The sequence below is a fragment of the Halyomorpha halys genome, unplaced genomic scaffold (genome assembly GCF_000696795.3).
Source record: "Halyomorpha halys isolate HHAL.00 unplaced genomic scaffold, Hhal_1.1 Scaffold1245.1, whole genome shotgun sequence".
Lineage (NCBI taxonomy): Eukaryota > Metazoa > Arthropoda > Insecta > Hemiptera > Pentatomidae > Halyomorpha > Halyomorpha halys.
In genome coordinates, this window is record NW_027113557.1 from 460380 (window position 1) to 474975 (window position 14596).

The window sequence follows — 14596 nt, forward strand, 5'->3', positions numbered from 1 at the left end:
TATTTTATTTTACTCTTAAAGTCCTTTTCAACCACTATAAATTGATCATTTAGTACTGCCTAACTTTGAATAATAGATATCACTATTTCTAAGCAAAGTTTTTTCATCTTGATTAAAACCACTATCACAAAAACTTATGATAAAATAGGTAAATAAATCTCATGAGAAGGAACACACCAAAAAAATAATAAAATTTAACATACTTACTGTGTTTTTATATTACTGGAGTATGAAAACTTGGGAGATATGTAGGTGAAATAGAGATATTGATTGTCTTTAAATATTGTAAAGTTCCAGTTCACCAGATTGCCTGGTTAAAAAGAGGTTATGTAACTGATACACGATAAATTTTAAATAATGACCAATGATAATAACAAACTGAATACAAGGGCACTAACAATGAGATTGAACAAAAGAGATGAGAGAGTTGCCTTCCTTGGCCAGGTTTAAATACCTTTTGATAAGTACTGATGCTGCAGTAGCAGAATTGTTTAAGATGTTCTCTGGGTAGCCTGATATAGGGCTTTAAATCCTTCCTTCTTCTATATATTGGACATTTTGACATTCAACTAATTACTATAAATAATTTTGTGCAATTACCTTCAATAATTATCCTGACATCCCAGGACAACCAGAGCTTGAAACATACCAGTCCCATTGATTGAAACTCCAGATTGATTAAATTTCTGGAATCAGTGTATGTGCCCAAGGATCTTCTTAGGAAACTTCTTGAAGATATATATTATTAGTATTAGACGTACAAAATAATTCAGAAGGTTTTTTATTATATATACATAATTAAATTTACAAATTTCGGAAGCTAGTAAATACACAACAATGATATATAGGATTATAAGTGGTATAAATTCATTGTTAATTCTAGAATCTTCAAAATATTCTAATAAATCTAAAGGCATATATTCCACATTTACAGTTTTTAATCTTCATTTACATTTTACATATTAGTAGGAAGTTGAGGTAGGATGAAAAGTTTACTGTCTATATGATTTCTAACATAAGGAAAACGATTATTTATAATTTCTTCATCCAATCAATCAATCCCATTTTAGCCATATGAAAAAGTATACTGAGGGAGAAATCACTTATCATATGCTTTCTCATTCGTGTCCTGAACTTGAGGACTTTATACATCTTCCTATAACAGACTTAGATTTCAGGGCTAATATGACACATTTTTTAAAAATCTTCCTCTAGAGTATTTTTAATTTTGTTTATTAAAAAATAATAAACAGTTGTTATTGTTAGTAATAATGAACAATGGTTAAATACAAAATACTAAAGAATTTTATTAATAACTTAAAGGAGAAAATTAGACATATCTGATCTGAATGGGGAAAACCAAGACGCCCGATCTTTCCTGATTGCGTTATCTTTTGTTAAACTGCTGTATTCTTGACAGGATCAAAATTTATGTTAGTTATTCCCACCTCTAAAAACCCCACAATTCAAAGTTTTTTGTTTATAATTTATGAGTGTTTCCCAACCGGGGTTCTGTGAGCCTCTTCTTGGGGCTCCCCAAAATAGTTTAAGAATGGGTCATTCCACTTCAACTCAACACATTTTTGAACCTTACCATCTTAGATTTTCTTCAATTTTGTGAAGATATTCTAGCCTTTCCATGAAAATATGGCCTTTGACCACTATATTTGTATTAAATGATAATGGAGGGGTTCCACCATTTAGGTTATTCTACCAAAATGCTTCCACCACTTTCCTACTCGTACCAAAAATGTTAGAAATCACTAATTTACACCAAATTTGGGGACATATGTAGAATGATAAGTAAAAGTTATGTGATGCACACACCACACCTGATTTTTATATTATTTTACAATTGCATTTACTAATATACTTAATAATATGTTTAAAATGTATAGGCAGGAGTTATAGGTTATAACTCTAATTTAGTTATAATTTATTTTTTTTTTTTTTTGTAGCACTCACATTTAATATCAAAGAAGAGGGTAGTCAGGTCTTTTGTTGAGGTAAGAAAACATAATATTATATTATTAATTTCAAATATTTTTTTTGTATAAATCTTAACTAAAAGCTCCCTGAAATTTTTTTTTTCTAATTTTGTTCTACTGTTAAAAATATTTGAAATGAGAAAATGTAAGGTATAAAATTTAAATAATGTTCTATAAAATTATTTTTAAAAATTGGTGTTTAATGTAATAGTGTATAAATTGCTTCTTAGATTAATAATGATGTCCTTATTATCTGGTACTTTGTTTTTATATTAGTCTTACAACAATAATAATAACATAATGAATTCTAATCGGAAAGAATACATTTCAATGAAAGGAAAAATTTAAGAGCACTCAAAAAAATAATTAAAAAAAAAATTATTTGTTAATACAAATTATTAATAAATTTATTTTTCATTTTATTATTGAAATTAACAAATTTCTCTTCTATAAAATAATTTAAAGAGATAATATTTGACTAAAAAGAAGTACATAATTATTATCAACGGCTTCGTTCAGAGGAAAAATTGAAGAACAATAATAAAATTACCCTTTCACTCAGCATATTGTATCCATATCTCACCAAGCCACTATCTCGAGCCTAGAATTACCTAGGCCCTGTCTAATTGTTCAGAAAAAATGTAAAACGTGCTTCAATGCAGGCACTTAATGTGCTAAAGAACTATGATACAGAAGAGAAGTAATGTTCTTATCATGATAATAAAGTGGTTTTTAATTGATACCTTAACAAACATATAGTAATGTTAATTTATTAAACCATATAGCCGGTGAAAAGGGTAAAAAGCTTCATAAGTCTTCACTGTGACTATAAACCAGTCATAAGTAGTATTTTAATGATATATAAAAAGAGCAATCCAGACAGGAGAGGAACCTCATCATTACTCAAAATGTTACGATTGATCTGTAAGAAGAATGTCATAAAAATACATATAATGGCCCATAATACAGATAAGAAGCCTTCTCATTGTTCCCATTGTGACTCCAAAGCTTAAGTTGCTTTGTAGTCACAATGGGGACAATGATGAGGCTAATATTATATGTTAATTATTAACCATCTTGTTAATCAAGAAGAATATCTTCTGTGTGGCGGTCAAGAATAATATTCCATCAATATAAAAAATTCCCCTACCTAACTATTACATTCAATGATTAGTGAAGTAAACATTGTTATGTTTAACAATTGTAACAATGAATTTTTAGCTTCTTTTAAAGCAGTTAATAGCTTCTATTAAAAACTTATAGCCAAATTTAATGTTTATGAACACTCCCCAAGTAGAAAAATTTCCAAAGATGATTTGATATCCTATATTTCTTCAACATCTATCCTCTAAAGTCTGGACCCTGATTTTGCAACTCTTTCTTTTGACTGTACTAACCATATGATTGATTTGGAATATCTATATATTTAGGCTAAGTCTATGTAACACCCATTCTTATCCAACCTAAATTGATCCTTACTAGGAACTTTTGTATTTTAAATTAAATTATTTCAAATTTAATATGTTTTATATATTTTTTTTTATTTTTTGTTATCTTTATGAAAATAATAAAAGTAGTTATTTGTACAGATTTCTGAATTGTAATTAACATTTAAAAAAATAATTATAAAATTTATCAACTATATGTATGTAAATAATTAAGATCTTGACATTCAGTGAATAATAAACAACTTTAACTTTATTTTGGGATGTTTCAAGATTTTATTGTTCATCTCTAACAGTCAAAAAATAGGTACTATTCTTTCTGCTGAAAAGTGAAAATGAAACAGTTAGGGTCTGGAGAACCAAATAACCCACACATACCTTTCTCCATTTCACTTTTGCTTTGTGTTATTTCAAAACTTTTGCGAGTTAGTTAAGTGGACAGTTATTAGTTATGTAGAATACATCACTTACCAAACTATTGTAATATTTCTATTTATTGTACGAGGAGAAGATGGTTGGAGGGGCGGTCAAAATGAAATACAAATAAGTTAATGTAACTTATTTAACATTAATTTATTTGTGTTTCATTTTGACCGCACCCCCAACCATCTTCTCCTACAAGTCATCCACGGTCAATTATCTCTCATAATTATTTCTATTTATTAATTTCAGTGTGTTTTCTATACATTTTAGTGTTTAATAATTAGTTAAGAAAATCTTTTTTTTTTTTTCTAAAAAAAAAAGTGTTTTTTTTCATCATAGGCATTACTATGAAAACAATAAAATCTCAAAACATCGCCAAAATATAGTTGTTTATTATTGACTGAACTTCAAGATTTTCAAAAATATTTGTCATTAATATAAATTTTAAAAAATCATTAATATGTGTGTGGAATCCAAAAATTCTGAAGAAGATTCTGATTTGAATAATGGATATTTACCAAAGATCAAATAATTAAAAGAAAATCTTTAGAATTTATTGGCCCAGTTTTGTGAATTAATGTATATATAGTTCATCAGATTATATATTAATCAAATATATAATTTTAGTTATGATTATTATTAATATTTTTAGTAATATACCTAATTTTATTTGTTAATTGTTGTTTTGTTTTTATTTTTTGGCTACTTGGAATGTTTATTAAGTTGACTATTCTTGTGTTTGTGAAAAAAGTCTTATTTTAACCACTGGAGCACAACTAATTAATTATCCTGCAATCTAAAAAAATTTGGTATTTTTGTCCTCACAAATTAGCAAAATGACACACTGTGTATTGAATTGAAAAATTTTTATGTAAAGCATCTTCAGGAAAATTGAGGATATTTTGAACTGTCTGAAATTGGAATTCTATACAACTCTGAAGTCATCAAGGAATTGTTTATACCAATAAATAAAATATTTAAATTTCCTCTAAATAAGAATTTCAAGAAAGAAATTTTAAAAGGTGTTATCAATTTTTTTTCTATTCTATTTATGATAAGTTAGATGTTTTTCCCTTTCAACTCAGTCGGAAATACTTTTTGACATTCAATACAATGTAATGGCAAAACACAAGCTGAATATATGAATGACGTTCTTAACAATGCTGTCAAGGTAAGGCATGATTTAATACGGGACTCAGAGATACTATTGCTGATAATTGGTTAGACGATCTGATGTTCCTCAAGTGTGAAAAATGTGCATGTGAAAGTCTAAAATTGGACTGACTTTCTGAGAAATGGGATAGCTTAAAGTGAAAGAGGAACTGCAGCATTGAGATGTGTGATCTGAAGTAAACAATCATATTAGATGACATTAGACATAAATAACTCAAACTTTTGGGGGAGTTTAGGCAGCTCCTTAGCAATCTCATATCTATAATGGCATGGATACGATTCTGGCCTGGGGGTTGACTTTTATTTCTTTGCATGGAACGAAAACTTGATCCTCCATCCCTGGTTAAAATTGGTTAGTTATCTAGGATCCTCATTCCTCCCCCCCCTCTAAAATGACCAGGAAGAGGGGGAAAAAATCTGTCCAACTAGACAATAAGAATACAACTTTCTACTCTAATACCATGTTGATTATGTGATGAATAATGATATTGTGCTTACTATGTTGTATAAAACTGAGTACTATGTTTTTTTTTTTATTCTTTACTTAATAAGTAATTTTGTTCCTAACATGGTTTGGTGTTCTTATTTCTTTTTTATAAACTCGGTAATATGATAAACATGTTATAAGTTTTGTCGAGTCAATGTCTCACAACATAAAGGTAAGAAACAGTGCCACTACAATAGGCCCTTGGGAGGCAGAAACCAGATGGATAGAAAGAGCCAACAAAGATGCAAAAGTGCTGGAAAACAGTAGCCCAAGATAGGCAAGCATGGAGAAAGTTGTTTGTAGCCGAGGGAGTTAAGGCATCATTTTAGCAACCTGGAGTCTGCAGTGACACCGTTTCAAGTCTGGCCTGGAGGGGTTGACTTTCATTTCGTGGCAGTCCTACTTTTGGTCCGTAGGACTGCCACGAAATGTCAACTGACTCTTCCACTATGGTTAGAGCAGATTGGTTACCTTTAGCTAACCCTCTATATGTTGAAAATGACATATCAGTCGAGGCAGCTAAAGATCTAAGAAGTGTGTAAAGGCAACTGAAATAGTTTATTCAATTATGGTAAGTGTTAAAATAAATCAGTATTTGTAATAAGAAAAACAATTGTTCTTAGGTTTTAAAAATAAGAAATTCAAATACATAATTTTAAATTTTTTATTTAAAAAATTGTAAAATAAAGTATAAAACATCTTCTTTTTGGATTATAAAAAATTATACAATTTATTTTATTTAATTAACATTAAATAAAAAATACATAAAACCTCACAATTTTTACAATGTTTAATTTATCATATTATGTCAAATATATCTTTAAGTAATGACTTCTTGTTGTATTTAAAGATGTGGTGTTATCATTTGTGAGAGACTTGGCAGAGGATGTTTCCAAGCTTACAGAAACTAAAACATAAAATAGTATTGTTATATAGTAGTATGGTGATTGTAATATACTTCAACTTAAAAAACATTCAAAGATTGTTTGTCGATACACATTTATATTAAACAGTATTGTCATGTAGTATGCACACTAGAATATTCTACTACATTAAGTATGTACAAAGATAGTTTATCGATACACGTCCACTCAGGTGCATCTAGCTTCAAGACAATGTTTTGTATTTTATCAAAAAATATGGGTCAACTCTGGAAAAAAAAAAAACCTTTGCTTCTTTTATTTAGAACTACTCAACATTTTGGAATCAAACATCACTTTAATGAAAAATGTGCTGTATACTAGGAGATACACGGCTTATATCTGCTTATTTTATATAATTTTATTCTGGAACTTCTAATTGTCCAAGAATAATTACATTGTGCATTTGAGTGTCCATGGTTGGGCATATAATGGTTTAATCACTAAATGATAAAAATTACAACAAATGATGAAAATGAAGGGTCAGGGATGAAGTACTTTGTAAGGAAGTACTGTTACTAGACCATCGATTGTGCAAGGAGGTGATTTGGTCTGAACCAGGCTCGACTGCCAGATTTTTACCCAGTTAAAGATTCCACTTTATGAGGCTGGGTGGACCCTGGAGGGCTTCCGAACCCACAGGGCTGAAGTACAGATACAGTGTAAAAATAATAAAGTAAAATATATATCGATATATTATATATACCTTGTTTTATTGTTGTTATAGATCTAAAGTAGATTGAGCTAGTAAACATAGAAAACATTTACCAAGATAAGATAAGTAGTGATAAGGGTCAGGGGTTCAGTACTTTGTTAGGGGGTACTGTTACTAGATCAACGGTGGTAGAAGGTGATATGGTCAGAATCACGCTCGACCGCCAGGTTTTTACCCAATTTAGGAGGTCGGCTGGACCCCAAGAGGGCTCTAAAATCCACAAGAGTTGACTCACGGCTACAGTGTAACAGAAAACTCTGGATTCGAACTCAGGTCCTTGGAGTTAGTAGCCACAGGCCTTACCACATGGCTACCTGCACTCCCAAAATTAAATTAATCACCATGAAAAATCATAACAGTCCTTTATTAATGGTTGTAAAAGTATTTATAAATTCTGAATCTTTTACTGCATTACACCGTATCAATTTTTCTATTTTAACTTTTTATAAACAATCGAGCATGTTAATTATTCACACGAGTAAATAATAATTAGCTCTTTTGGAATGATTGGTGACTAAAATTAATTGATTTTCTACAACTTTCATGGTTTTAAAAATTTATTATACTTACTCCTAATAGAACAGTTTACAAGTTAATATTGGATTGTATATTTCTTATAACAATGTATTTCTGATTTCTCACTTTGTTTAAGCATGAAAACGAGCTACAATATGATCTACTACTTAAAATGACTAAATCTGCTAATGTATTTTTTGAATTTTTTTATATGTTGTGTATAGCTTACCATTTCTCAATATATTCATTATTTTTAAAATCTTCAAATCTGTTATACTGCTCCCTGCTAAGAATACACCCACCAGGAAGAGAAACTGTTCCTTCTTCGATTTCTTCTTTCTGTTCTCCAGCTTCTAAAAGATAAATAAATCAACGAATTTAGATCAATTAAAATTATATTTAAAATAGTTATTACCTGCTCTAAGAATCATTTGTTTTTAAATTTCTCAGGTCAAAGTATGTTAAGAAAAAATGTTCAACCTTAATGAATGACAAATTGATCTTTATTTTGGGACCCTAAGTCCCAAAATTGGACAATTTCAACAGCATTTGTCTGAATACTTTATATGATGTTGAGAAAAATTTAATAAAACTATACTAATGATTAATACAAGAAATATTATCAAAAGATAAATATTCATGGAAGTTTGTATTGTTGGATAAACATGATTCAGAAGGTTTTTGTTGGTTCTTAAGGATTGGAATATGAATAAGCCAAGAATGTATTGTCTTCAGATACTGGAATAGAGTCAACTCAGAATAATAGTAAGAGATGTGGAACGTTTGGGAATACAGAAGATGATTCTTATGAAGCAGTTCAATCATTTTTTCGGTCTCATTTCTTGCTCACAAGATAGTCTTCCATAGTCAAGGTACGAGAGAATAAGGTCTTCCATAGTCAAGGTACGAGAGAAGAAGGGTGGATACTAGAAGCTGACAGATGACTTCAAGGAAATGAATCACAGAATCTTAAGAAAGAGTTCTTAACCAATGAGAATAACCTTGGTATTTGCTGGATTCAGGCTCAACGAATGAATGCTGTCAATATCTTTTTGGATCTTTTAGTATGCCTCAATTGTGTGAGGAGGATGAAATGATTTGTGGGTCATCTATATGATATGAGTGGCATATAATGTTAGGTAGGTCTTATGAAAATTTTTTTTCCTTATATTATATACGGAAATTAGGATTGTATATCTGGACTTTACCAATAGTTTTGTAAATGCATGATATCGATTTTTAGATAGGATTCATGGAGACTGATCTTGGTAGACATTATTATTACTAATTTTTTCATAAATCTTCAATTGTGAAAGAACTCGGTTTTGGAAGATAGATTTTGTTGATACTGTATAAAAATGTTATGAGTATAAACATATCAATACATATTTAGTTGACATAAAAACTTTTAATAGCATTTGGAGATTTTAATTTAGCACTCCCTTCTATCAAATGCTATGAAGCTATCAAAGGAAATGAACTTGCTCCGCTTATTATATAAACTCTCCTCACTTGCAATTAGCTCAATGATTTAAATCTACTAGGTAGCAGGATTTTATTTCATCCCCCAGTTGTTAGACCTACTTTGATATTCTCAAATGTCTCCTTTGCATGTTGTCTTCTCTGTTATTCATTACTCAAATAATATGTGCATATTATTTATATTATCTCAACAAACTGTGTATATCATTATTAAAATGAATTTTAAATTAACTAAGCAAATTAAGAATTCTATGAATCAAGCAGCTTTGTTCTTATATGAAGTAATTAAAAAGTTTACTTACTATTTTCATAGTCCGAAGGTTCCTCTGACCAATCAAAAGCTGAAACAAACAAATAATTATTAATTGTATGTTAAATAATAATAATTTAATGTTTTAATCATTTTTAGTTGAGAAAGAAAAGTGGTGTTGATATTTCCTTTAATTCACATTTTAGACTAAGAATTTTATTTTGAATATTTTATCAAAGCTTTGTTATTATATAAAAAGGGCAAATTCAACAATTTTCGAGAGAGTGTTTTGTTAACTTTACCTGGAAAGTTGGTTTTGGATGAAAACCCTACAATATGTTTATATTTTTCAGAACCTTGAGTACTCCTCTTTGTTTTTTACATTGTTGAACTTATGAACATCAATAACTTTCTTAATATAAATAATCTTAATTAAAGTAATATGACCCCCAACATTGGGGTACAAGGAACCCATTGTAATTTTATCAATTTTTTCTGTCTTTTGGGTTCCAAGGTTTGTTTACCTCCACTATCGCTTTGTTTCATTAATCAATTGTATGCAATTGTCATTTCTATTGGTGTATACAAAATTACAAAAATCAAAAGACACCCTGGGCAAGATTTTTTTATTTAGAAAAAACCAAGTCAGATTCGTTTTTAGTGTCCTCCAAAACCGTTAGGTACGAACTTAATAGGAAATTAAAAATTAGAAATTTGTTGATTTACTTTCTAGCAAAAGTAAATGCATTCCTGGAATTTTTAAAGCTCATTAATAACTAGAATTCTGACAACCTGTCACTCCACTGAGCAGAAAATATTTTGAGTTGGTGTTAGAATTGTCAATGGACGCAACGCGTGGGCTGATTATTATTATCTTTGTCAGGATATATACCTAATTATAAATATTTCCTTGATTAGAGACATGTAAACTCAGTCTTCTCATTAATGTTATGGCAACAAAGTAAATTCTAAATCTGTCTTTATCTGTAGCTACTTTGAATAAATGAATGTTGTTAGTAATTATCCATGTTCTTTTAGTTCCCTCGGACGTGAGATTTTTGGCCCTTTAAATAATTATTGTTGTTTTTATGTAAGTAAGTAAGTACGTATATAAGCCGAATATCTATATTTGAGGTGTACTCGGCGAGCTGTTAATGGATTAAAAAAATGTATGTCATATTATTATTCTTTCATGGTAAATTTTCTTAGCCCAAAAAACGCAAAAGTTAAATATTGAAATCAAATTATCAGCCTTACTTGGCATTTTTATAACGTTTTTTTCATATTTACGAACAAATAGTACAACAAATTATACATTGAAGTTGATAAAAGTAAGTAAAAATCTATCTTGAACAAATGTCGGAAAATCGAACTTTTTAGGTACTGCTGAATATGTCCGGAATTCAAAAATTATTTTGAAAATATATATATATTTCTTATCTACCCATACATCACTGTAATGCACCTTATATTACAGAGTGTATGAACGTAGTGTGCATTTCACACCACTTCTCGCCCCTTCGACTACGCTTATGTAAGTCGAATGCGACACACTTTTAAGATGAAAAGTAGATACTGAAAAGTTGGCCACTCCTGACCTATAGCCATTGTCAGTCCAAATTCTCGATAGAAGAGGTGGGTTGGTTCATGGGCTGATTGTAGATAGCATATCAAGGGTTTTATCGGGAATGAAGACATAATAAGGATGATATCGATAGGAAAGAATGGGATAGTTGAATCAAGCCAATCATACTGAACAATGCTAGAGAGTTCGAGAGCCAGAGGATTCCCCTTGACCAGTCCTGAAATTTGGTTAAAGAACTGACCATGGAAGATAAGGTAACCCGATTTACATCAGAGTATTAGGGTTATGAAAATGAAATACTTATATAACCTCCTCGCCCCCAATCCGATATTTTATCTTCGTGTGATATCTAAGTCATCGTTACACTTTCTTGTTTTCTGGGCTTATAACCGGTCATCGTATTTATCAGTTATTACTACTTGTTATGACAAAGTGAAGTATTAAGTCGACCTAGGACATTATCAGGAGTGTAGCAGGCCTTGATGCAGCCGTTGGGGCAGCAGATGGCGTTCCCTTCGCAGTCATCATCGCTTTGGCAGCTTTCCTCGGTGCAGCTCTCTTCGTTCAGCGGCCAGCTTAGCTTTGGGCACCTTTCCTACACATTTTACAAGCAATATTAGAAGACAGAATCACACATATATCATGCACATTAAACCAGTGAAAGAGGCCTTTATTTACGAGAGGTATTTACTCTTTGTGAAACAGCATATGCTGTATTAGTGAATGTTATGCTCGTTATGAATAATAAGTTTACATTTTATTTTAAAATTGATATTTTATAAATATAAAACTTTTATATTCACATCGTTGGTGTTCTCTAAAAAGGGCAAATTCTTCTAAATGGGTATTTTCGTTTTCTTTTATTGGGTTTATCAACATCGTCATATTAGGAATTTTTACTTAAAACAAAATCGAATCTTTTTTAAATAAAATATGTTTGTATTTGTTTATCCATATTATTATACGATACTCACTCACAACCTCCTCCCCGAGCATTTGTGAGGCCCGCTAGCCAATGGGTGGTACTAACAAAAATAGGCGTGGGAGTGACGAACCCACCCTATGAAAACCACGTCATGCGACGCGCGATGTATTTCCTACGTACATCGCGCGAGGCCTTGGACCTCTACGGTCTGTCGCGCCAATAATAATTTGTTTATCCAATAATAGATTGATAAGTATGCCGTATGATGTAGCTACTCGATCTATTTGGCTTGCATTGCTGATTAAATTAATCTCTCTCTCTCTGTTGTTGTTGGCTGGGGCTTTAGGGTGTAAAACCTTGAGGTCATCAACGTCCATAGAATTTCATATTAAATTGACAACTTAATAGTTTTTATGAAGATTACGACCTTATGGGATTGAGATTTGTTAGAATTCTATTTTTAAAGGTGCCTAGTTTCCAGTGAACATAAAAAAAGAATCAATTGTCTAGAAGCCTTATAAAATGTAATTAATGTAAAATAAATGGATTAAATGTTTACGATTAATAATTATAATTAACACAGTTACAAGCCAATGTTTTTATCCCTGGGAGCCCTTGAGCGCTAACCATTTACAAGGTCAGCGATTTGGTGTCTTTAACTTGCATTATAATTCCGAGCAGGTACCTGAATGACAAGTTAAGTTCTTTTATGCTTTGAATTTTAATTGTAGACAGTTAGATTTTTTCAAACTCTTTACCTTTCTGGTGTTTTTATATTATTGAGAACCTTCTAGTGTACGTATATCTTGCTTGTATCAGAAATAATCTTATACTTGGCGACTAATATCAATTTTGAAGAAAAAAAAAGGATTATAAATAATTAATTTTTTAATTTTCCAAATAAATAAGTTAAAGGATAATAATGTTAATAGTTCTAAATATTTTGGAATTATAGAATTACCCCATATCACACTGGGCGCGAATAAGATTGTTAGTGCGTTCTAGCAACTAAATACATGACAAATATATTTTTTGCATGAGTAATTTGTGATACTGATTTTTCGCAATGGTGGAAATAGCTGAATTTGATCATATTTTAGATCAAAAAATGCTTGCAGTTTTACTGCCGAGTGCTAGACGGATGATCAATATTCAAAGCTTAACGCGTATGCATTAATTTGATATGATACTCAAAATTAATTGATGATTATTAATTATTTGCAAAATTTGGGTGTTTGAAAGTCTCGAAAACAATATTCAAATGTTTCTTTAAAATATGTTATTTTGGCTAATACTGGTCATATTCGTGATGGTAGAACGATAGGACTATGAGTGATTAAAATACAATTTCTTTTTCCGAATTTCATTATTTTTTAGTCACAAAAATGATTGTAGATATGCTTCCATATAATACTTGACGTAGCAACCTCAAAATATATAAATTATTTTTACTTGTTTTAAAAATATTCAATTTTAGTAATCAAATTTGATAATAGAGAAATGAGAGTGTTTCTTTTAAATAAAATCTGAATTGTTTTCTGTATGATTCGAAAATTATTTCTACTTGATATCAAAATTTTGAGAATCTCATAAACACCATTTTATATTATTATTATTATTTTGAATTGTCCATTATTCCAAATTACATTTGTTAAATTCATTCTAAATTTTGAGATAGGAACAGATGAGATCATCAGCAAACAAATTTAATTAATAAATCTATAAAAGTAAATAAAATTATAAGTTTAGATGTTAAATAGGTGTAGCAGATTAACCTAATTATAAGTTAAAATTTGGTTATCCTTGGATCGAACATTGATTTTATAGTAAAAATCATATTATATTGTAATTGTAAAATTGCTAATTATATAAATAAAATGGTATTTTTGAGATTTTCTTACTTAAAAAATTTGAAATCACACGTTTATACATTAACTTTAAACTGAGATATAAAACATCATCTAGCATAATTTGTTGTAAATAATAAAAACAGTTTAATTTAATCGAAACCTCTTAATTTCTCCATCTTGAAAATTTGATTGAATTTAACAAAAAGTTGGAATAACATATATTTTATGTAAAAAAAAAAAAAAAAAAAAGGTACAAAATTATTTGTTTCGAGGTTGTCATATTACATATAAAATGAATGTATAAGTATATGCATTTACCTTATAAATGAGCTGTGAAGCAACCCTTTCGCACAATCGTCTGTAAAGACAAGATGTAATTCAAAACATAATGAAATCCGGCTAGTTTAAAAAATCTATATTAATAATCTACTCATGTAAAAAAGATTTAAACAAATATATTTGTCGTTTATTTAAATGGATACACACATAACATTAAAAAAAAAAGAGGTTTAGGCCCTGGGTAATTTTATGAGGAATGACATTATTGTTAAATATTTAAAACCATCAATAGTATAATAAATCATGCATTTGCAACATGGAATTTGAAATATTACTATTATTTTTGGTCAAATATTCATATACATGTACTGAAAACATAGTATTTATTTTCTTTTAAAAACTTCAGAAATTAAGTTTCTGTTTATATATTTTATGAATGAAAATTATTTTTCTTCAATTTAATAAATTAATTTATTATATTAATATTAATGAATATAAAAAAATATCATCAATATTAGTGTGTATTACAAGAATTCTATGAGTATTTATAAAAGTAAA

General features: G+C 29.5%; 1 protein-coding gene across 2 annotated transcripts in view; it reads right to left on the reverse strand.

Moving 5' to 3' along the window:
* Window positions 1–6198: 6198 nt before the first annotated feature.
* The window catches only part of LOC106688976 (uncharacterized), a 72960-nt gene continuing 64562 nt past the window's right edge, over window positions 6199–14596 (reverse strand). The window contains exons 2-5 of one of the 2 annotated variants that reach the window (XM_067050994.1): window positions 11435–11579; window positions 9452–9490; window positions 7897–8017; window positions 6199–6423 (exon numbers count right to left, since the gene is read on the reverse strand). In XM_067050994.1, the coding sequence (XP_066907095.1) occupies window positions 6378–6423; window positions 7897–8017; window positions 9452–9490; window positions 11435–11579 (351 nt within the window). In that variant the 3' untranslated portion in view covers window positions 6199–6377. Of the gene's footprint in view, window positions 6424–7896; window positions 8021–9451; window positions 9491–11434; window positions 11580–14596 lie in introns of both variants that reach the window. The other variant, XM_014433698.2, reaches the window with a different exon arrangement.